The 21490-nt window shown below is 43.4% G+C and overlaps 1 protein-coding gene across 3 annotated transcripts in view; it reads left to right on the forward strand.

Annotated features, from left to right (window-relative positions):
• The window catches only part of ETS1 (ETS proto-oncogene 1, transcription factor), a 129212-nt gene extending 109960 nt beyond the window's left edge, over nt 1–19252 (forward strand). For all 3 annotated transcript variants that reach the window (XM_017871198.1, XM_017871199.1, XM_017871200.1), the window contains 2 exons: nt 14396–14514; nt 15461–19252. In XM_017871198.1, coding sequence (XP_017726687.1) covers nt 14396–14514; nt 15461–15676 — 335 coding nt within the window. In that variant the 3' untranslated portion in view covers nt 15677–19252. The remainder of the gene's footprint in view (nt 1–14395; nt 14515–15460) is intronic.
• Nucleotides 19253–21490: the final 2238 nt, after the last annotated feature.

Raw genomic sequence — 21490 nt, forward strand, 5'->3', positions numbered from 1 at the left:
CCTCCCTCTCTCCCTCCTTTCTTTCCTTCTTCTCTCTCTCTCTCTCCCTTTCTCTCTTTCTTCAGACATGGGATAAGGGAGTAAAACATTTAGTGAGTAGAAGAAAAGGGGTGGTGATTATCACTTAAAAGTCTCAAAGACTGAAGTAATCATTTTAATGAAAAAACATTTTGAAGCATCTTACCATTTAATTCTTTCTCCTTGACAATTGCAATTTCACTTTTTATAATATCTCATGTGGTGGGGAGAATAATAGTCCAGAAAACAGAAGTCCTCTGTGTTTCCTCTCAACTCTAACACACTGTGTGGTTTTAGGCAAATTTACCTTGTTACCGTTTTCTACTTTTAGTGAAGTAGAAGTGTTCATTCTTGTCTCGGTGGCAGGAAATCTGTGAAAATGTAATTGAATTAAATCAACTAATTAAATAAATGAATGCTGAACATTGTGCTAGACATAGAGGGAAAAACCCTCAATTATAACAATTCAATTATTTCAGCAAATGTCTGAGCGTATATTGAGTGCAGAAAAGCGAATATGAGGGCTCACTGTCTCCTTGAATTCAAGATATTTTAAATATCCTTAGACTTGAACTGGATTCTCCTATTATTGTGGTCTGAATGAAAGTTGGGATTTGTTAGGTATGTGAGGAGCAACCCACATTTTAGTGTTTATTTTTTTCCTTTAATTGATACCTGATGAACACCTCCTGCCTGTACTGCAAACTCATCCTATGAGGGTGATTTCATACCTTCATGGTGCCCCTGCCAGCCTCATTTAAGATGCATCCTAGGGAACAGGGAAGCAGATGAAATGTGCCCATATAGCCTCGTCCACCACCTGAGGCAGTCACTAGAGTGCCTATAAATGGGTGTCTAGCTTTATGCAGACATGTTAAGATGAGCTGAAATTTGCAAAAGTACTATGGTAAGCAGAAATCATTGTATACACTTGTTGGCAATACATTTTATTGCTTGTAAAAGTTACACTTACTTGCTCAGGTTCTGCTCAGGTTTTCTGTATGTTCCCTTAAAATTTGATTGCTCCAGAATATGTTTGGCCACACAGTAGGGGTACACATAGCTCTATGTCACTATTACTTGGTCTGAACTAAAGGGTGCATGCTTAGATTCTCCAAGCTGGGAAGAGCATCCATCTTCCTGCCGTTGCACCAGAAGTCTGGGTCTTTGTCCATATCACCTCCAAAGGAATACATTTTACTTCTTGATAGGATGTCTTTCTTACTGCACTGTAAGTGTGGAAATCAGTTAAAAACTGAATTTTCACATTCTCTTGCACAGCTACATTCTTCCTCCAAAGATAAGAAAATTGCATCAACCTTCACTGGGCTCCCATAGCAACTTGTTAAATTAGGTCAAGATGCGGGGGCAGATAACATGGCTTGAAAGCCTGCTTGTTAGCTGAGTTAAGAATACATCAAATGCAATGTTGGCTTCCGCCAAAATGTACCTCCTTACCTTACTGTGAACTGTTTACGGTTATCAAACTGATACCATCAGAAAGCTCCATTTTTTTTGTTCGAAGATACATTATGAACCCCTTCTAATTACAACACAGTCCTAGAGAAGTAGCCCAATGTTTTCTATATACATTTTATAGACCTAAGCAAAACACTTTCCGAGTCCTTGAAAAGCATAGGCATCTCTTCTTCCTCTTGCTTTTCCATTTCAGTAGGTATAGAATAATATAGTAGGTTGTCACATAGTACTGTCTCTTCCTCTCAACCCCTCTAGTCCCATTTCATAGATGATGAAACTGAGGCACAAAAAAATGACTTATTCAAGGCCGTGTATGTAATTGCATTCTGCACAGAGGTAGCTTCTGAATTGAATCTTAAGCACCAATGTCTCACCTGAATAGAAAATCTTTTCTTTATATCAGAGAATGAGAGTACTCCTTGGTTATTGCAGTTGCCTGCCTAGACTGATCAGGACCTTGTCTCCCTCTTGTCACTAATGAACACTATGTGTATGTGGGTTAGGGGTATGTGGGAGGGAGGAGAGCTGGCCTTGGCTTCCGTCCACAATTACTGACCTATAAATCACCTTTATTGAACTTCATTCCAGATTGTCAGACATACCCACAGATAAGGAGTCCTATCACTTCTGCAGCTGTTTTGAGCAGGTCTGGTGGTAATGCCCTTATCAACGTCTAGGTGTGTTCTCAGTCTTTGATTTGCAATTGCGAATGAAGTGGTTTTCTTGTTTTCTAGGAGCCTGAAAAAGGTTAAACCCAAAGCCATTCATTAACCGTAATGAAATTATGTTTTATGGTGTTACACAGATTTGTAAGTAGGCAGTTTCCTTAAGCCTAAATTTGGGACTATCTGGAATTCAACCTCCAAGTTTTTTTGTGTGTGTGAGACATCACACACACACACACACACACACACACACACACACACACACACACAAAAGGTACTAGTCTTGCAGAAAAAGAAGCCCGGTACATTCTCGTCTAGGTCCTCTCAAATTGATTCTGTCCTGAAATAAATCCTCTTCTTTTCATTTCATAGATGACTTTAGAGCCAGTCTAAAGTCACACAATAAGAAAGTCCCAGGGCCGAGTCCAGAACCTTAGGGTTCTGGCTCATCGTTGAGTTTTAGGGTTCAGTAACCCAAAACTACTGCTAAAACATGTTTTTGAAGATAAACAACTTTACTGCAAAAGGAAGTGCTTCAAAGCCCTTCAATTCAGAATGAAACCTGAGATTTGGCAGCATTAGCTGAAATCACAGTTTTCTGAAGGAAAGCTCGATTGCAAAATAATCTCAACGTATTCAGGTACAAACAACTGAGGAAACTTTTGGTATGAGCCTAAGTTAGTGATAAGGAAAGAGTAAAAGCAGGTTACTAGTGCAGTGTGAATTTGTGCTGTGGGCATGTTGGTTAGGCACAGTGTAGAGCCTTTTAATTTGGGGGGATTACTGGAGCCAAGCTCTGGAATCTAAAGTCTCTCCGTGTAAATGCTGTTGCGTAAGACAGTGTAAACTGGCTAAAGTCAGGCCCCGAGAAGTTAGGGCGCTTCACTGAGGTCTGCAGGCCAGGCAAAGTCGGGACTGGCTTCCAGGCTTGCTGAAGCCATCACAGTCTCTATGTAGAGCATCCTTGGGCAGCACCTGGCTGGATAAGAGGAAAAGAGCTTGGGAATGAGAAGGGCGGAAACAAAGTGTCTTCCCTCTGTTGCTCAGAGGCTGCTGTAATTAACCAGTTGCAGAAAACTGGCAGCCCCCTCACCTTCAATAGAGCCTTCATGTCAGCCAGCAGCTGAGACGCTGGCAGGGATTCCATTCACTGTGCTGGGTTTAGCAGTGGATCCTAAAGGGGTGCCTGGCGTGGACCTGGGGATCTCCGTGGAGCAGTAGACTCACATGCTGCTCAGTTATATGATTGATGGGAAAGTACTTTGGAGCATCGAGGAGGAGAATTCCCGGGAAGATTTGAACTGGTTGGGAGGCAAAGCTGTTTTCTATTGCCTGTGAGTAATTTCACTGTTTCTGCCTCCTACCTAATTAGTTTTGCATGAATTTTTCTTAATCATCTGCTACCAGTAGAAAAAGATCATGTGGTAAAAGGATTCGTCCTTACTATGAACTTTTTTTTTTTTTCTAAATGTCTTTTTAAAAATGTGGAAAGTGGTGATTCCCTATTTCTGTCATGGCTTTTGAAGATCGCAACTGGCTGAACCACCTTAGTGTCTTGATTCAGCTATGGTAATACCTTGCAAGCAGTCTTTGGACAGAAGAGATCTATTCATCCTGTACAACATATCTCGAACCCTGGTGCTGTTTACAACTCTCTGAGGCCTAGAGGGTGCCTGGATTTTGGACACCAGAAGACTCACAAGTTGACCCCTCTGTTCTGGGTATAGCCCACTGCCTGTTTTAGAGGAGGAGTCTCTGAGTCTTCGATTTTTGGGGTCACTGTTTCTTTAATAAAGTCTCACTACAAATAATGGAATTGGGTGGTGACTGTTCTGGAATTCCACTCTGTCTCCAGTTTGAAGCTCCACCTTTGGAGGAAGCAAAATGTTTCCATTGAGCAGATGCAGCCAGCGTGCTGCTGAGACATCCACACCAGTCTTCATTGCCTTTAAACAACAGGCCTCGGAAACTCCCCATCACCTCTGTTGGGAAAGGCCCTGCCAGGGTCCCAGATGACCCTGCTTTTGCCCCCTTGGCACTTCTTTCTTTTCCTTGAATGGCCTCCCCTGCTGCAGAGAGTAAGCAGCTGCTGCTCTGTGTAGAGGCTCATTCAAGAGAAGCTCTGCCCCTCCTGTCCTCCCAAAGTGACTTGCATGTGACGCCTGCAGGTTGGAGCACTCATCAGCACCCCGTCAGTCACTTGGGAATGCCTGCAGGTAGAAGTCCAGGTTAAACACAAGAAAGGGTGGTCATCCCATGTGGTTTTACCAGGGGCAACATTCAGGGGCTACCCCTGTAGAATTCAGAGCATGGAGTCAGACCCTGCCAACGAGCAGCTGTGTAACCTTTGGCAAGCTAACATCTCTGTATCTGTTTTCTCATCTGCAAAATGGCAGTAGTAATAGTTTCTATACCATAGGCTTGTTGTGAGAACTAATGAATTAGTTTACGGAGAGCGCCTGGAGCAGTGCTGGGTACACAGAAAGCTAGGCTCTAAGTGCTAGCTGTCACCTCCATCCATAGTATTCTCCAAACCTTTTATTTTTCCAATATAATTCTAAGTTCCTTGAGGCCAGGGAACAACACATTTTACTTACAGGATTGCAGTAATTGCTGGCAGTGTCACGGGGCATAGCAGGTATTTAATAATAGATTAGGCCTCTTCAATTCTTTAGCTCAATTCTGGATCTATTAAGTTCCTACTGTGTGCTTAGACTCCTTCATATACACTGACTTTTTAAATCCTTCACCAAATATCACATGAGGAAGTTTCTGTTATGCCCACTGTGTAAATGAGGGAATTGAGATTTTTGTTTTTCTTTATAGAGGAGGATGTCTAGCCCAATGTCACACAGCAAACAACAAATAAGATGACTTTCAGGGTTTTCACAACGTCAGAAAATATTCAAACTACTGTGTTAGTTTGAGTGTGCCGGAAAGCAGGTGCCAAGACAGGAGTAGATGTGCAAGACGTTTACGGAAGGAGCCTCTATGAAGGAAAAAAAGGGAGGAGGCAACGAAGAGAAGGCAGGGGAAGCTTCAGACCGTGCTGCAGGTCTGGAAGGAGGAGGTTTGGGTAGAAAGGGCCCTCAACTGCAGCTCTGTTCCAAGAAAACTTTGACTGGGCCCAGGGGATCCTTGTGTCAAGGCTGTCTGCTGGAGGAGCTCTATGTCTCCCGGAAGTGGACCTGTATACCCTGACCATGCTCTGTCCCTGGCTGGAGCAGCCCCCGGGAATGGTGGTGCTGTGTGGACATGGTAGAGCCAGTCAATCATGTTCCTTGAAGCAGGAGATCTGAGTAGACAGCCGCAGGGACTTGACCTATAAATGTGGCTTGTTGAGACCAGCCCAGCTTTTCCATGTGGCAGGACTCAAGACCATGTGTCCCGACACTCTCAGTGGCCCGTGATGGGCTTCTGAGTTCAAGGCATGTTGTTGACTGTAACTCCCTAAACTGTATTGTCTTTTGTGTGACTCACCTCTCCCTGAGAGATAATGAGAGTGAAAGTTCTCCTAGAGTGATTGAACGTGAAAGTTTAAACTCTGAAACAAGGATGGGACTTGCTTTGTTGGAGATGCTGTCAGGGCACAGGTCTGTGGAGGTGTTTGACATTCAGAGCCGAGGCGGTGGAGTTTCTTCTGGAGGCCTCTCAAGGCTAGGCTCTCTGTTCTTTTTTCTTTAAAGGCGTAGGTAGGACACTTTCAGCTCATCACATTATGGTGAAACAAAAAGTATTTGTTCTGCTACCTCCATGCTGTTGTTAATACTGTGTTTTGCTATTCAGCACACACTGGCTACATTTGAGGAGTGTTCAGAGATTATATGCTGGATAAATGCTTACAAAATTCGGTGTGCAAATGATCCCTTAGGATCTAGTTCAACTACCTTCCAAGAATTCTAATACGCCTAGCGAGTGATTTCTCTCATTCTTGACATGCAGGGAAAACTTAACCCCTAGGATAAAATAAATTCCAGAGATCAAGTTGAGAATCCTACTGAGAAAAGACTACAGTCTTCAGACTTCTAAAGTTCTGTTTTCTAACCCTGATCAGTGAACATACCTTTCTTTCTTCTCGTTACCTACATACTTAAGAAGATTTTTCTTTGTGCATTTATAGTGACTGGAAAAACCATTTCTTTGGTTTATAACAAAGTTCTTATCCCCGTCCCCCAAATCCAAACCTAACCCATCTCTGGTGACTTCTTAAAAGAACCGGTTACCTAGAAGACATCAGGAGGAAAGAGCTATAAAGAAACCCACTTCCTGACTTGAGCTTCACTGGCTCACTGTCCAAGTTTGCGTCTGAGTGTTAGCTTGAATGTGTTAGACAGAGTTACCGGTGGGTTTAGAAGAAAGGTGGTTGCATTTGAATAGAGACTGCCCCTTTAAGAGAAGAACAGTCCCCTTTCTCCTGCTGCCGCCCCCACACATGTGTACTTGAGCACTTGCAGGTGTGCAGAGCCAGAGCAAAAACAAAGGTCTTTCCCTCATACCCTAAAAATGCGTAACTGTCTTGTTCTCAGACCCAAGTCAGACTGGCCAAATAAGCCTCGCTTAACCCTGTTCCAGGTGAGAGGACTCCACTGGCCAGTTGCCAGCCACCTGGTCTTGCTGTCAAGCCTGTCTTGGGCACTGATGACTGGACAAGAGGTTCTGCTTGAACCCCAGTTAATGCTGGTGGGACCCGTCTCTTTGGGCCCCAACTATTGACATTTGTGGGGAACGGTGCTGAACTTGCTCTAGGTGACCTCTGTATAATAATTAGGTGACGAATACTTGGTGAGGGACATGAATGACTAAGGAAAAAGGTGCATCGGGAAAAGAGGATCTAAGTGCATCTGTGGCCAAGATTTCCCTAAACCATATATGCCTGTGATACTTTCACTTGCAAAGCAGTTTGCATCTGCTATCTCTTTTTGTGCATATGTACTTTTAACATAGGAACAAGGATTTCAGAGTCTTTCCTAACTTAAAAAAGTCCTAAATGGTTATTCTCATTTAAAATATTAAAATTTTACATTTGTATACTTTAACTTTTTTTCCTTAACCTCCAACTTTCTACTTGTTCAAAGTTGTCATACAAAAGGCCAATTTAATCGTTGGAAGTCTAATAAGATTTTTTCTAGTGCTTTTACATTTAAAGGCATCTTTTTTCTCTCTTGTCTTTTACTGAAAATTGTTTTTAAAAATATATTTTCTGTTGTTTCGTTCTTCTGTGTAATTCCATTATTGTATATTCAATTGCTCCTAAATTGTTCTCCTCTTTAAGTCTCTTTCTCTCTCTCTCTGTCTATATATATATGTATATACGTAGATTTTTGTAATAAGGACTTAATTTACATTTTTATAAAGTAAAGAGAAGCAGAGATTACTATTTCCATTTTAGGGAAGGAAAAAGTAAAGCCCAGAGAGATTAAATGAGTTGCATAAGATTGCAGGGTGATTCAGGGAAGAACTGATATGGAAGCCTTGTACCCTTAACTCCCTACCCGGGGCTTTCCCACAGGCATCAGATATTTTAATTTTATAGGATGCCGTCATCACTCAGTACTTCACTGCCTGACATGTAAAATGGCTTTTATTTTTAATGTTTTTGACACTCTTCCTTCTTTCGTTTTTGATCTAACATGCAAGAGACATGAACTCGGCAGTCAAAGACTGGTTTTAATTGATTTGAGAACTGTTTTCTTACTCTTTTTCATGGTTAGATACTGGCTATCTCAGCAACAAATACAAGTTTATAAAGTTGTTGTTCATCATTGTGTTCAGCAAGTCTGCTTTCCAAACACCTGTCAGAATGTTCTTTGTTGTTTGAGTTGAATTACTGGAAGTTGTATTCCCAATCACTGCCCTTGAGTTACTAGCCATTGATACAGGAACATGTTTATAGAATATATTGACACATAGTGAGTCTTTAAACCAAGGCCGTATTGGCCAGTTATAGAATGTGTTATACATGGAGTGTGTTAGAGATGAGATAAGATTGGGTCAGGGTGGGGCAAAGGAAATGTACAACTCAGAAGAAATGAGAGGCAGAGAACTCGGCCAAAATATCAAGCACTCCTGACCCTTACTCCTCTTCAAATAATTTCCCCAGTGTCTTGATCGCCAGTCAGTCCAGCAGTACAGTTTCTTGAGTTACTCATCCTCAGGCAACAAGACTTTGTGCAGCTTCAGGTTGAGCTTGGTCCAGAGGGCAAGAAACTGTCAGGATATTTTCTGTTTTGTCCTTAAACTTAATGGAAATCAGGAGATTTGGGGACCTTTCTGAATGGTGATTTAGAAGAGGGTTGACAGAAAGGGGTGATGCTTGGAATGGGGAGTCATCCACCCCACCCTCAGAGGTGCGTCCTCCTGTGGTAGCATGAAAGGCAGGTTGATACACTTGTGAACAGATGGGTCATTTCTGGATTCGAATGTTCTGTTTTTGCCATCATCGTTTGGCTGTGGGTAGAGACACCTGGCTGGAAGGGAGGGGCCAGCCAGGCCTGTTCCTCTGTTTTAGGGCCACCTGCCAGATGTGTGCTATCAGGGCAGAGTCAGCCCTATTGCAAGGGTGACCAACCATGAGAGTTTCATAGGTTAAAATAAGTGTGGTGTCCTGCCCACACTGAAGTATTTGATTTGACTTTTAGAATAGCGCTAAAGGGATTAGCTTCTTAAAGTAGCAAATTAACTCCCAAAGGACAGGTGGTCGTTTTCATTTTTGGGAACACGTTGATGAAATGCAGTCTGAGGGTCACCCATATTGTTTGGCCCCAAATATAGTTTAATAGAGAGAAGCCATTTGAGCGGCCTTTCTAATCCTTACACCTTTCTTCAGAGGAGGTTTGTTTCAGTCGTGTAATTTAGAAAATCTTTATTGAGTACCTGCTGAAGACAAGCTGTCATACCTGGCATTGAGGATATGTGGCTCAATAAGATACAGTCTGTGTTCCCAAGGAGAACATGTCAAATGACACCGGAGTCATTCAACAGCAAATAATTTTTTGTTTGTTAGTGTTTGTTGGTGTTTGTTGGTGTTTGTTGGTGTTTGTTGGTGAGGCACCATTCTAGGCTTTGGGTTGAAGCAGTGAAAAAACAAAGTCCTTGTCCTTAGCGCGTATATTCCAGTGATGGGAGAAATGGACAGAGACCAAACCACTGGGGTGATCTTGGTGTAAGCCATGTACAATGCAGACATGAGGAGACTGCCTGGGAAGTGCCCACCCAGCGTTGACCTCCATCTGTTTGGAAGAAAGCTCCTGTGTTCGCCTCTCAGCAGAGCACAGGTGACAAGAGTGAGAACTTGTGGTTGAAATGGAAATGAGGAAGGAGTAGAAGGAAAAAGTGAAGTTCAACCTGACCCTCATCACTTGCTGTGAGGCTGTCCTTGTCACAGGCAGGCAACTCCCAGACCTGGAAAATGAGAAGAAGGATACTGACACATTGGCAAATGGAATGGATTTCCATCAAGAGCATGTTACTAACGCATTGTCCTAGCCCACTGATATATATGTATTTATACTGCTCAGTTCTTAGCCTCAGGGCAAGGGACCAGAATAGCAGGGGATTTTTAATAACCAGCTCCTCATTGAGACAGATAATGGGCCTTGCAACTCCCAGACAAGGAAATATGACCCAAATGAGCAGGAATTTACTTGAAGCTTTATGTTTTTTAAAAAAGTGAGATTGTTGCCTTAGATTTGAGGAGCCTTGGGGTCCCTTTAGGGGTGAACATCCTTGGTGTGATTTGCTTTGTAGGCTTAGGAGCTCTCCAAGTTCCCACCTGGTATTTCTTCTTCTGAGCTTGTACCATGTTCTTCAAATCAGGCCTGTCAGTGTGTAGTAAGAACTGTCCTCTTCTCCAGAGGCTGAGAAGAACAAAGTAGTAGAAGGAAATTCCCCTGCAGCCGCCTGAGAGGGAGGGTGGAGAGGGAGCAGACGGCAGGGGGTGTGGAGGCTCCGTGCCATGGGAGATGGGTGTGTGGAGTGTGTGTGTGGTGCTCTCCCGCCCGCATGGTTCTGGAAAGAGACCTCCTTCTAACAGGGACCCCTCTGTTGTTGTGGCTCAGAGCTTCGACTTGAGAAGCATACTTTCCCAGTGATGCCACTGGATTCCTGATGTGTGACACTCCCAGGCAGCATCGTGAAGGGTGCTGTTGACTGCCTTGGCGATCCCAGACAGGGATACCATTGTGAGTCACATTGAACATGTGAGCTCCCCTTCCCATGACTGGCGCTATTCTTAGTACCGTTTTCTGCTCTGGGGGACAAAGGTCACTGGGACCACAGTCTATTTGGGTAGGTGGAAGGGACTGGGCACAGGGATGAGGGGGAGTTGCAGGGAGAATGGAGGAAGAGGCTTTACAAGTTTAGGATATAAACTTGGAGCAAGGGCAAGGGATGGGGCCCCGGAGCCCTGTGGGTTTGGGCAGACCTCTGCTAAGCAGCACAGAATCACCCTCTAGAAGAGTCGTAACTGGGAGTGCTGGACTCATTCATTGTCTACACCAGTTTTAGGTGTAAGAACTTCTGATGGGCCTGGATGTGGGTGTCGCCGGCGGATCTGTGTAGCCAGTGTGCCTTCCAACCCCAGAGCTGCCTCTGAGCTTTGGGTTTCCAAGTGGCCCTGAAGTCCCCTCCCAGACTTGAAGTGAGGGTGATGTATTGCTGTGGAAACAGGCTCCTGTGTTAGTCTATCCATTGGCCCAGCCAGGACCTGAGCCCACCCCGGCCCAGTGTTTCTGGCTGGAAGAACATTTCCATGTCTTTCCTAGTCCTGTTGATTCCCACAACAAAAGGCAGTTTAGGAGTCAGCCAAAAGGTGCTAGAGAGGAAGCTTCAGTGGTCATCATGAACTCCTCTCACGTGGTACAAAAATGTGGGCTTTCTGAAGAGCGAGCCCTGTGTGTACCAGTGAGGCTGGAGTTTGCCTGTGGGGTTTCTCTGCAGGAATCGGGGAAGGAGCCTGGAGCTGACATCTCTGTTACGTTGACTGTCTCCTATTGTGAAGCCAATGGGAGAGATTTTTTCCCATTCATAGTCCCATTATTTCTTTAGGTATCTGCTTTTCCTGTCTATCCTCCCTCTTTCCTTGGGTGTAAACAGAAAACAAGAGTTAGAGAGCTCTGCAGCTAGGACTTGGGCTTCTAGAGCCTGAATTTAATTTTTTTTTCATTCATTTTGAACAAAGGAAAAGTCACAATGAGGACAAAAGTCCTCCGGCGAGTACTCACTCTGTCCCAGACCCACTGGGTCCTATACGCTGACATCACAGAGAAAGGGCAGGGCGGGGCATCTACAGCCTATGACTGCTTGACATTTCAATTTGGAAAATGCACTGGTAGAAAAGGAAAACTAACCATTCCGTCAGAGGTTCCTCCTCTGGGAGCTGGTGCAAACCACGGGAATCGAAGGTCCCCTCTCTGCATTGTGGCTACCAAGTCCCAAGGGCAGGAGACTGCAGTGCGCTCCTGGGCCCTGTTTTCCAGCATGGGCAGATGTGCTGACCGTTCCCCGCCAAAGACTCATCTGGTGGAAGGATCTCGATCTTTCTATCCTTTTCCTCGGCTTGGTGTCGTGAGACCCCGTGCCCCAAAGAGATTTTCAGATAGTGGAAGAGAGGCTAAGGTGAACACCGGGAAGAAGAAACAATGAAGTAACATAACATAACGGCTACCACAAGAGGATGCTGGAAACATCACCTGTGGAGGTGGAGGCGGTGGCGGGGCCTGGCACAGCCACTGGTGGTCAGATGACTGGGAGAACCACTGGCTATCCCATGTCCTGCAACTGCTATGAGAAGTCGGGGAGAGAGTTTTTAAAGTCAGGTCCCCTTGTCCCTTGGAACACTGCACTCAGTCAGGCAGTTTAGATGCCAGGCCTTTGGTCTTGTCGTGTCCAGGGGGGCAACGGTAGCATTGAGATGAAGAATCTGGGACCAGGTTGCCTGGGTTCTAGTCCTGGCTGCTCCACTGCTGATCTAAATGGCCTCGCAGTGCGTCAGTTTTCTCTGCTGTGAAGCGGTAGAAACAAATAGCACAACAGTTGCATCCACCCCACAGAATTATTGGGGGGAATGAAGGAAACGAGTGTAGGGTGTCACAGTGTCTACAGCGTAGTGGGTGCCCCATCAATCATAGTACTCCTTAGTTTTTCTCGGTCAGGGTCTAAAGCAAACCCCTCTCCTCCAGGGCTTCTTTTACATAGCTTTGGGGTAGGTGGCTTTTCTTCATGTCTGTCTTCAGTCTCTATAGTTATTGTGAGTTTCTCCAAGAAACCTATTCTGTGACCAGGGCTCTGGCAGCTGCATTTCTTGAAAGCGATTTACTGTTTTACCTCTTTGTGTCTGTTAGGATGGCTTCTCAGTGGGTTCCTCTGAGAATGTCACGGTTAGTTTTGTGAACCCAGGCAGAGAATGAGTAGCTCACGCCTTTAGGCAACTCCCAAGAAACCTGCAAATGTCCCTGAGTTGAATACAAAATGGTTTTTATTGAATGAAAGTAGAAACAGAGGAAGCTAGGGCTTTACCAGTGCAGCCCTCTGAGCTGTTGTTCGAATGTTCCTTTATTTTGTAGGCATTCACTGAGTCATTTTATTCTGGAATACATGTAAGGTATTTCTTGCAAGATGCTTTTAAAGAGCTAATGGTCCATTCTCAGAAAGAGGAGGTAGAGCTATTCCATGTTTTCATATTTAGCATGGCAAGTGCTGAGGAGGAGACTTGGAAACCACCATTAGGAAGTTGTTACTGGAGGAGGACTTCCTTTGGCTGTGCGATGATAGCTCGCGTCAGTAGCTGTTTCTTTACTTCACTGGACGTTGCCCTGGTCCTTTGAGTCTAACGGCCTGGGTACTAGACCCAGCACCATCATTTCGCTAACTGTGGCTCGGAGCAAAGTCGCAGTACTTTGCTGAGCACCTTTTCTGCGCCAACAGAAAGGAAGCCGAAAGACCACTTGTGCCTCCCCTTACAGCAGAGGGTTGGGTGTGGATTTTAGGAGCAAGCACAATGATGCATGTGAACATGTCTTGTACAAATACGAGATTCAACAAGACATTACCCTTATAGATTATGAAGGCAATTTCTTTTTTAGATTGAGAGGGAACCTAAAGTTTGTTTCCTGTTAAATCTCAGTTTACTTTGGATCAGACACATTTGCAACTCCGGTGAAACATTAGAGCCTTAGTGAGCAAAGCTTTCCCGTATGAGCTGGGGCTTCCTGGGCTATATCCAGAGATGTGCACTGGTTCTTTCCCAGTCCCGCTCTGCCCAGTTTATGTTATAAGGGACAGTGTAGACATGTAACAAGTAGCACGGACTTTTGAACCCCTATTTGTCTCTCTACCTACACCTGTAAATTAAGAATCCCTGGTGGCATTTTCATTTCAAATGAGAAAATTGTCCTGAATGGAAATCGGTGTGATATAAACCTTTAGCATAGAATAAATTGACTGTCAGGGTATTGATGGCTAAGACAGAAAAGTGTGTGTGTGTGTGTGTGCGCGCGCGCGCATGTGTAATTTAGAATATACTGCACCTATGTAGAATTTCTGAGACAGTCCTCATCTGACCTCTGAGGATTTCCTGGGTGGAAAGTTAATCCCTCAAATAGTAATGATGCTTTTTTTTTTTTCTTAGTTTGGGTGCTTTCCTGTAAGCGAACTGAAAGGGAGGGTGGTGGCAGTGGAGAGAAATATTATGACTGAGCAGATATTTAACATCTATTTCCTTGTGAGAGGGCCCCAGGATAGTGATCCTTCTTCCTCACAAAGCAGGGGCCATAGTCTGCCTACTAGAGAGCAGTGCTTATGAGCCATAACTTCTGCTCAGAACTGGCAAAGACATTCATTCCTTCGTTAATATGTTTCTTACTTCTGAAGGCAAAATAACGACTTAGTTTTGAAAGTGTAAAAGATTATGCTACCTTAGAATATCCCAGAGGATAGGCACAGTATTCTCTTTCTAGAATTTGCTTAGCAATAAAAATGAACCGATCCTTAAGTTAATCAAAATAAGGCACTTGACACATTTTCTTCCATGCTTTTGTTTTATAGGAGGCCTTTGTCTTTTCTATCTGTTCGAGCTCATAATGCTTCCTCTGACATGTGCACTATCTGTTGCCCTCATTTTCTCCTGGCTGGATGGGCTGAGAGAAGAGGGATGTGGGAGTGCCGTGTGTGCGGGGATTAGCTGCGTAGAGTGCTGCGTATCTGGTGTAATGATCCACAATGGCTTGTGTTTCTAGGCAGTGGACCAATCCAGCTGTGGCAGTTTCTTCTGGAATTACTCACTGATAAATCCTGTCAGTCTTTTATCAGCTGGACAGGAGATGGCTGGGAATTCAAACTTTCTGACCCAGATGAGGTAAGGAAGGAGGGGCTTGCGAGTACTGTGCTGAGAAAGGATGAGAGGAAACCCCCTGGAAGGGGTGGTGTGGACCTGAATGCCATTTTCTAGGACTGCGATTCCCAGCTGTGCCACTTGCCACTCCCAGAGCAAGCTAGGTAGCCTGTCTGAGCCCCAGTTTCATTATTTGGAAAATAGAGAAAATATCTATGTTACCTATTTGTCTTACAGGATTAGCTGATAGGAGGCACTAATGTGCCTGGCAGTAGGTCAGTTATCACCCACAGAGCTGCCTCCTGCGACTTAGCCTCTTCCTAGCCCCGTGGCTCTGTGAGTGTGAAAGGGGCTAGACAGTTCAAGAGGCCTTGGGAGATTGGCTCATTAGTTTCTTATTTCATTACACACATGTTTATGGAGTAGTGGTTCTGTGCCATGCCCAATTCTGAGGATAAAAATCAATGAACACGAGAGACAACATCTTTGTTCTGGCAGACATGAGAAAATCTTTGTGCCCTGGTATGGAAAAAAACACTTCCTGTTGATGAAAGGCAGGTATGATTGCAGCTCGGCTCCTCCACTTCACACTTGCCTGTTAGATTTCGTGCTTGCAAAGCAAGGAGATTTTACTAATAATATGGGGAAAGACGAAAGCATATAGTGTGGCTTTTCATTTATTTTTTAAAGTCAAATATTTAATCCTATTCCACAGAAGTTCAGGGTCACTGTGTTTTCATCAACTTAAAGAATCATTATGACTCCCATCCCTGCCCAACCCATGAAAAATGGAATTCAGAAGCGATAGGCCAGAAAATTTTTTTCTATATGTACATGAATCTCAAATCATCTTACTGGAGCATCATGGGTCACCGTGAATGGGGTATAGCATAGGCATACAAACATATATATTTGGTCTATCTTGTAGATTTTTGCCTACTCCTCCTTTATTTTTCTTTCTAAATTTCAGGTGGCCAGGAGATGGGGAAAGAGGAAAAACAAACCTAAGATGAATTATGAGAAACTGAGCCGTGGCCTACGCTACTATTACGACAAAAACATCATCCACAAGACAGCGGGGAAACGCTACGTGTACCGCTTTGTGTGTGACCTGCAGAGCCTGCTGGGGTACACCCCTGAGGAGCTGCACGCCATGCTGGACGTCAAGCCAGATGCTGATGAGTGATGGCACTGAAGGGGCTAGGGAAACCCTGCTGAGACCTTCCAAGGACAGCCGTGTTGGTTGGACTCTGAATTTTTAATTGTTATTCTATTTTTTATTTTCCAGAACTCATTTTTTACCTTCAGGGGTGGGAGCTAAGTCAGTTGCAGCTGTAATCAATTGTGTGCAGTTGGAAAAGGAAAGCCAGGACTTGTGGGGTGGGTGGGACCAGAAATTCTTGAGCAAATTTTCAGGAGAGGGAGAAGGGTCTTCTCAGAAGCCTGAAGGCTGTGGCTTAAGAGAGAAAGAAGACTAATGTGTCCAATCATTTAAAAAAATCACCCATGAAAAAGTGTCTTGAGTTGTGGACCCATTAGCAAGAGACATTGTCACGTCAGAACTCATGAAACTGATGTAAGGCAATTAATTTGCTTTTGTTTTTAGGTCTGGGAGGGCAAAAAAGAGGTGGGTGGGATGAAACATGTTTTTGGGGGGGATGCACTAAAAGCTGAGAACTATTTACCTATCACTCTAGTTTTGAAACAAAGATGGACTTCAGTGGGGAGGGGCCAAAACCATTGTTGTGTTACAATTTATTTTATTAAATTTTGTGCCAGTATTTTTTTTTCTTAAAAATCGTCTTAAGCTCTAAGGTGGTCTCAGTATTGCAATATCATGTAAGTTTGTTTTTATTTGCCGGCTGAGGATTCTGTCACAGTGAAAGAAAACTGTTTATATAGACCCCATTGGAAAAGCAAAACGCTCTCACTGAGATCAGGGATCCCAAATTCATGGGACTTATATAAGAAGGACAATTAATGCTGATTTGGGTACAGGGGAATTATGTGTGTGAATGTCATCTACAATTAAGAAAATATTAGTACATCCCTTTACTTACTTGTTATTAGTGGATTCTCGGGGTTTGGACTTAATGTTGAGCTAAGAAGCATTAAGTCTTTGAACTGAATGTATTTTGCATCCCTGGTTTTGGACCACAGTAAACGTAGGAGCACTGTTGAAGTCATGGAAAGGAGATCGAAGGAGGAAGATTGACTTGGTTCTTTCTTAGTCCTATATCTGTAGCATAGATGACTTGGAATAAAAGCTGTATGCATGGGCATTACCCCTCAGGTCTTAAGAAATAAGTCCTGAACGCATGTCGTTCTAAACTAACACTCTGTAATTTTTCTTTTATGTCTTATTTTCCAAGAATCATCCATTTTTTGCACCCCTCACCCCCAGCTCTATTATTCAGTAGAGAGAAATGTATGGCTTTCTGATTGGTGAGTGAAAGAGTAACTTGAGACTTGACCTAAGTTGAAGAGTTTAGCCTTGCTGAGTTTTAGAAGTGATGGAAATTAAGAGAGCATTTCAATAAAATGTGACTTGGCTGTCTTTGGAAGAGAAGTGCAAGGCTTTCCTTTGAAGAATTTAAATTAGTCCGGTAGGATGTCAGGTGAGACTGTGTATGCAAAATGAATGGCACAGGTGATGCTAGGGCCTCATACTTGGGTCTGATGTCTTGGCACAGGGTAAGTAAAGGTTAATTCCAGAAGAGACGAATGACTTGAAGGCAAAGGAAACAAAGGAAGGAGGTTCAGTGAAGAGAATAAGGTTGTTCATGAGATTCGAACAGATTTTTAGTTTCCCCAATGTTTAAATACAAACATAGTCAAGCAAGATAGTCATCTTTCTGCTGGTTGTGAGGGGGAATCTGAAAATGGAGTTTTGGGGGAAAAGTCAACATCTAACTCGTGAGGAAAAGTGCCTAATAGAATTAGAATCTCCCTCACTCTATAGTTGCCCCGTCGAAAGTACGAGGAGGAGGGGTGGCTTTTTTGGACTTCCGTGAGAGAAGGAAAGACATATTTCAGGTAAGCTTCTCAGGGCTGGCCCTTTTGGGGATTTGGATGAGAAATTGGAAGTACTAACTACTTTCTAGTGTATCTTTAAGAAAATTGATTGTTGTTTACTCCCAGATCCTCTTGCAGACGCAGAATTATCAGGAACATAGCTCTGTGATTCATGAGTGTACCCATACTGATGAATTGGAGCATCCATATGGAAAGCGAAGGCAGAATTATCCCAGCTGTGTTATTTTGATCTTTTGGATGCAGGTGCCTTAATGAAGCTCTTAAAATATTTTAGGAGCTGCTCAGGGAGTGTTGGGTGGAACTGTTTGGACTACATTGTTTTCTCTTAGATTATGTGATTTTTTTTGGGCACTGGCAAAAGGTGTGTGTGAATGTGTGCATGTGTGTGAATGTTGTGTGTGTGTGTGTTTGCAGACATGCAAAACTGCAGCTGAAATAATACCTGAGATTTCTAGGTAAGCCTTTCCACATTTCAATAATGGGTAAGAGTAGAACCAAGGCCAGGTATCAGTTATTGCTTGCTGTTTGCAACCAGGCATAAAATCACTTTCTCAAAGCATCCACCATTCCTGTTAAATTTATGTTGGAAGCTCTCCTTCTGTGAGTGTAACTCCTGCAGTTCCTCTAGCAGATAAGATATAAGAAAGTGCCTCCTAGTGCTCCTCCGCCCGCTTGTTTGCTAAAATTCCCTTTCTCTCTAGGTCCACCATTTTCAGGATTTGTAGATAGTGTATTAATTAAGACAGCTTTGTCGATCTGGCCAGATGTTTTTTCTCCTTTGTCCAAAGGCCAGAGGCCATCCCAGGAAGAGTGGTGGGTGGTTTATACACTGGAAATGTTGCGTTTATGCTTTTTAAAAACACATGTTAACTTCAGAGGAAGGATGGGCAAATCTGGTCTAGCTGGGTGAAACCCTTATTTTCCCAGAGACGCCTTAACCTTTGTTGGTTTTGGCTTTAGGGTTCAGCGTCACTTTTGTTCCCCTCTTCATTCTGGGGAGGGACTTCCCTACGTAGAGCCCTGATTTTGTGGCCGTGGGGATCGGAGGTAGCATTCAAAGATCAGATGTGCTTTTCCTCACTTTGGAGATGAACACTCTGGGTTTTAGAGCATTAACCTGCCTAACCTTCATGGTGAGAAATACACCTTCTCTCTTCTAGTCATGCTGTGCATGCCGCTTACTCTGTTGGGGTCTATATAAATTTGTTGAACTCTTACCTACATTCCAAAGAAGTTTCAAGGAACCATAAATATATGTATACATATACATATATAAAATATATATATTAAAATAAAATTATCAGGAATACTGCCTCAGTTATTGAACTTTTTTTTAAGAATACATTTTTTTTAAGCTGAGAAGTATAGGGATGAAAAAGATGTTATATTGTGTTTGTTTGACTATTTTCCAACTTGTATTTTCATATAACTTTATATTTTTTTAAAAGCTGAAAATCTTTAGAGCAAAATGAAAAAAAGAGAAAAGCAGGTGCTTTTAAAAATCAGAACTGAGGTAGCTTATGATGTAGCGTGTAGGTGTCGATGTTTTTTTTTTTTTTTTTTTAAAAATGCAAAAAAATTCTGTATGGCGGAGTTTTTTGTTTGTTTATTTTGAGTAGCGGACTGCTGGCAATCATTTTGCTGGAGAGTTTTTTATATACTGTAGCCTGATTTCATATTGTATTTTAAACTGTGTGAAATTAAAAACAAAGAATTTCATTCATAATGCTGTGGCTTTGGCTTGATTCTTTCTTGTCTGAATCATGTATTAAAGCAGGACAAATCAGCCAACCAGAGGCAAGCACAGAGGGATGCAGTTTAGTCTTTCTGATCTCACTGGCTCAGGACCATTGGTGATAAAGATTTCCTAATAAGGTGAGAACTATAATAGGAATATAGGGAAGTCATCAAACATCCCAAACATTGAATATATTTTGTCATCCTTTGTAGAATGTCCCTGGCCTTGTCAGACCTAATTTCTTCATGTCTGAAGGACTAAGAGCCATGTGAATAAAATTTTTAATGACTCAACAGATAAACATTTGATTTAAGCTAGGTACCGTTCCTGATATGAATACAGAAAGTTGAACATCTTTAGTGCATCCTGTGGAAAAGGAACAGTATTCTTGTGTCCACCACTGATAGTAATTTTGCTCTGTGGCAACTTGGGCCCTTCACATCCATCTCCTTGGCCCCAACTCTTTCACTGGGGCTGAAGATTGGGAATAATAATATCTGTCAGAACCCCTAGCAACCCATGCCATAAATAAAATCATATTTGTAAATGCTTTGGAGGGGAGTGCTTAGGAACACATCGTGCATGGTGCTTTTTCCTTGTTGCTGAAACTGTAGAAGGTGGATGTTTTTCATTAACACCAACATTTGCAACATGAATCCCAGCTCACAGCTGGAAAGTGAATTTTTGCTGAATTGTTCACAAAGAGAGCTCTGTTTTTGGAAAATCTGTTTCTTCAGGCCTGGAGCTTGAGGTTTGCTGAGTACACGTTAAGCACGGACTGTGTGGTCTGGTGGTCAGGGAGCAGGACTGGCCGCAAAGAAGCCTCCAGCCCCTGAATCCTGGTCAAGCCACCAACATTTACTGGAGACTTTGGAAAAAATGGCTTCAGGTCCTTACATTTTGTTTTTAGTTTTCAACTGCAAACCTGGGCAAAGCCACAACTCCTGAGCCAACCTGAGGCCACATTTGAACTCCTCTCCTGAATAAACAGCACCCAGAAAATAGGTTTCTGCTTCAGTCAAGGGTTCAACCAGAGAGCTTTCTTTCGGTGCCAAGTTGCTGTTATCCCTCCAAGTACCTGACTTAATGCTCACCAGGGTCAAAGATACGAGATGTACTTGAATGAAATCAGCTTAGGCCTACACTTCTCCCACTAGGAGCTAGAGTTCAGATGAGGAACCCTCAGGCAACCGGGCTTTGGTGATTTCTCTTAACAATACTGCTGAGACCGTGGCTGAAGCTGCAGTGGTGGAGGTCTGGAGGGGAGACAGTATCTTCCAAAGCAACTGCACAATTTGGGAGGATGGGGCAGGGTGAGGATAGAAGGAGACACAAGGGAAAGTGGAGGTGATGATCACACTGTAGATTTGAACAGCTTTCAGGAGGTGATGGGATAAGAAAATGAACCAAGTCTACTCTGACTCGACTGCTAACACTTTGGAGCAAACTACAGCACCCAAGACAGAAAGAAAAAAGAATGGATCGGCAGAGGTGTATGAATGAAATGTAACTATTTTAACCTAAAAAGGGAAACGATTGTGATTTGTGCTTTGGGTATAATAAGGCAAACAATGTGAACCAGACGTCACACACAGGCTGCTTCCATGCCATAGAGATGTGCACGTCAGCCTTCACAGTATAGGAAACCCAAGAGAAGAATGTACTGTAGTAGGGTAATGGGATGTCTTTGGATTCTAGCATATTCCTTCATAGCAACCACCATGGGCACTGAACTGAAGCTCCTTGCTTTAGGTGCATGTCAGTCTCCTATTTTCTCTCTCATAGGCCAGGCCCACACATTGACATTCCTGCCTTGTCCCTGTAGAATTTAATGTTGTGACCCCTGTGTAGATATCTATCCACATTCCAGGTTTATTTGGCATGAAGCTCATTTTATTCTAGAGCCTACAGTGGAAGAGAGTACAAGAGGTCATCAGGTTCATCAGAGAACCGTCTGACTTCTAAGCCCCGTGCTTTCCATGACGCCGTACTGCTGGCGTAGAACTCTGAAAAGTCTCTTTTGATGATGCTGGCTGATGGCTCACCAGCTCGGGGAGCCACCGGCCTGGTTACTAAGGGGTACATTTCATACATCAAATATGGGACAAGGACAAAGTCTTCTTTCAGTAAGTAAGCCTTTTCACTTCCATACTGCTTTTTGACCTCTGCTTTTCCCCAGGGGCTGCTCTGGAAGGTGGTTTGCGACGCAGTTCTAGTTGTACAGAA

This window comes from Rhinopithecus bieti, unplaced genomic scaffold (genome assembly GCF_001698545.2).
Source record: "Rhinopithecus bieti isolate Rb0 unplaced genomic scaffold, ASM169854v2 scaffold_5750, whole genome shotgun sequence".
NCBI lineage: Eukaryota > Metazoa > Chordata > Mammalia > Primates > Cercopithecidae > Rhinopithecus > Rhinopithecus bieti.